The sequence below is a fragment of the Aythya marila genome (assembly GCF_965140915.1).
Source record: "Aythya marila genome assembly, contig: HAP1_HAP1_SCAFFOLD_235, whole genome shotgun sequence".
NCBI lineage: Eukaryota > Metazoa > Chordata > Aves > Anseriformes > Anatidae > Aythya > Aythya marila.
Genome location: NW_028136791.1, coordinates 69,722 through 72,245, shown reverse-complemented (window position 1 = coordinate 72,245; position 2,524 = coordinate 69,722). Strand labels below are relative to the sequence as shown.

The 2,524-nt window shown below is 52.3% G+C and overlaps 1 protein-coding gene across 1 annotated transcript; it reads right to left on the bottom strand.

The window, feature by feature from the left end:
• Positions 1-547: 547 nt before the first annotated feature.
• LOC309891453 (olfactory receptor 14A16-like) lies at positions 548-1,462 on the bottom strand (the record flags this gene model as incomplete). Its single annotated transcript, XM_082785820.1, has 1 exon — positions 548-1,462. One exon carries the CDS (start codon positions 1,460-1,462, stop codon positions 548-550), a length of 915 nt encoding a protein of 304 aa, XP_082641946.1.
• Positions 1,463-2,524: the final 1,062 nt, after the last annotated feature.

Below are 2,524 nucleotides of genomic sequence, written 5' to 3'. Positions count from 1 at the left end.
TTTGGATGGCATCCCTTCCTTCTGTTGTATCAACTGCAACACTCAGCTTGGTGTCATCTGCAAACTTGCTGAGAGTGCACTTGATCCCACTATCTATGTCACTGATAAAAATACTAAACTGTACTGGTCCCAAGACAGACCCCTGAGGGGCACCACTTGTCACTGGCCGTAGAGCCATTGAGAGCAATTCCACAGAGCAACGTTCTCCACCTGAATATAATGCAGTTTCCTCCAGATGAAACAAATTCTTCAGCCTGTTCCTGACCTCAGCTGTGGAAGAAGAGACCAACCTCCAGGCACAAGCACTGAGGAAATCCTCTTTTATTACGGAGATATGACAGAGCTGTGCCATAGCACCAGATATATGTACATGGGCCTCTGGGTACGACAGAGTGTGTTCAGACCTCTGCAGAGGTGGAGTGCATGCAGAAATTCCTGGACAAACAAGATCATCTCAGCCAAAAAGATCAAAGACCAGGAGTTTCCTGAGATCAATTGGAAATCCCTTGTGAAGGACTTTGGCAGATTATGGCTTCTGAAGTACTGCTTACTGAGTCAGCTTCTTCAGTACATCCTTGAGATCCTGGTTCCTCATGCTGTAGATGAGGGGGTTCACTGCTGGAGGCACCACTGAGTACAGAACTGTCACAACTACATCCAGGGATGGGGAGGAGATGGAGGGGGGCTTCAGGTAGGCAAACATGCCAGTGCTGGAAAAGATGGAGACAACAGCCAGATGAGGGAGGCACGTGGAAAAGGCTTTGTGCCGGCCCTGCTGCGAGGGGATCCTGAGCACTGCTCTGATTATCTGCATGTATGAGAAAAGAATGAAAACAAAACAGCTGAGTACTAAACAGACACTAACCACAAGAAGCCCAGCTTCTCTGAGGTAGGCATCTGAGCAGGAGAGCTTGAGGATCTGGGAAATTTCACAGAAGAACTGGTCCAGGGCATTGCCTTGGCAGAGGGGGAGGGAAAAGGTATTGGCAGTATGCAGGACAGAGTTGAGCAAACCACTGCCCCAGGCAGCTGCTACCATGTTGACACAAGCTCTGCTGTCCATGAATGTCCAATAGTGCAGAGGTTTACAGATGGCAATGTAGCGGTCATAAGCCATGATGGTGAGAAGAGAATATTCTGCTCCAAGCATGAAGAAGAGAAAAAAGACCTGGGTAGCACAACCTGAGTAGGAGATGGCTGTTGTCTTCCTCAGGGAATTGGCCATGGCTTTGGGGACAGTGGTGGTAATAGTGCCCAGGTCGAGGAGGGCGAGGTTGAGGAGGAAGAAGTACATGGGGGTGTGGAGGCGGTGGTCGCAGGCTATGGCTGTGAGGATGAGGCCGTTGCCCAGGAGGGCAGCCAGGTAGATGCCCAGGAAGAGCCCGAAGTGCAGGAGCTGCAGCTTGCGCGTGTCTGCAAATGTCAGGAGGAGGAACTCAGTGGGGAAGCTGCTGTTGGACATCTTCTTCCTGTGGGCATGGTTGTCTGTCCATGGAGGAAAACACACAAACCGTCAGGACAGGGTCTCTGAGCAGAATCGACTCTGTTTCTCACAGATTCCTTACACACTCAGTTCCATTTTCCCCTGCTCAGGATGGCATACTTACAGCTCCCTGGCTGGTGCTCTGTTCTGTTTTGTTTGAGTGAACTGTGAGGAACACAATTCCCTGCCTGAGGGCTCCTTCACAGGACACTCAGCTTACCCCAACCCTGCTGCCCCAAAGAGCTGACATACCCAATGGCCCCAGCATAAGAGAAAGGAAGCAACACAGAGAGGTAGAGGGAAAAGGAGAAGCAGCATGACCGAGAAAGGGGAGGGATAGATGAGCAAGCAGGAAGGGGTCACTCTGCCCAGCCGTGCCTGCTGCCTACCAGGCAGCACCATGACAGAACAGTGGCTCTCAGCCCTTTGCAGGACAGTGGGACAGGGCACAGAACTGGAGAGGCAGACCTTCCTTCTTCTGGGGCTCTGGCTACCCAGGAGGCAGCTCCTGCCCAGGACCCCCCAGCCCAGAGGGCAGAGGCTCTGCTGGGTGGGAGAGGAGAGCTGAGGCGGGTTGCTCAGGGATGGAACCTGCACTGCAGGGGATGGTAGGAGGTGCCTGTCTATCCTCTGCAGCGGGGTTTCACTTTGCAGTTCCTTTTCTCCCTGCCCATTTCTGCTGCCTGCAGGAGTCCCTTCCAGGAGCTCCTTTTCTGTCCCCATGTCTGTGCCCTTCCAGTGCTCACACACCCCATCCCACCTGCTGTCTGCTCAGCTCTGTCCTGCACCTTTTCAGTGTGTGTAGGTGCTGAAGGGCAGGCCACACAAGCCCTGATGAAACTGGGAAGGTGATGCTGCTGCATTATGAAGGACTGAGGATGCCGAATGCACTTTCTGAGGTTCCTCATAAAAATTGAGGTAACGGAAACTCAAAATCTTCTGTACTCCGTAAAGCTCTGTTTCCATTCCTATCCTGACGAACCAAAGAAACCTGAAAGCACAGCATCAGGAAAGCCCAGACCACATCAGGCAACCACAGAC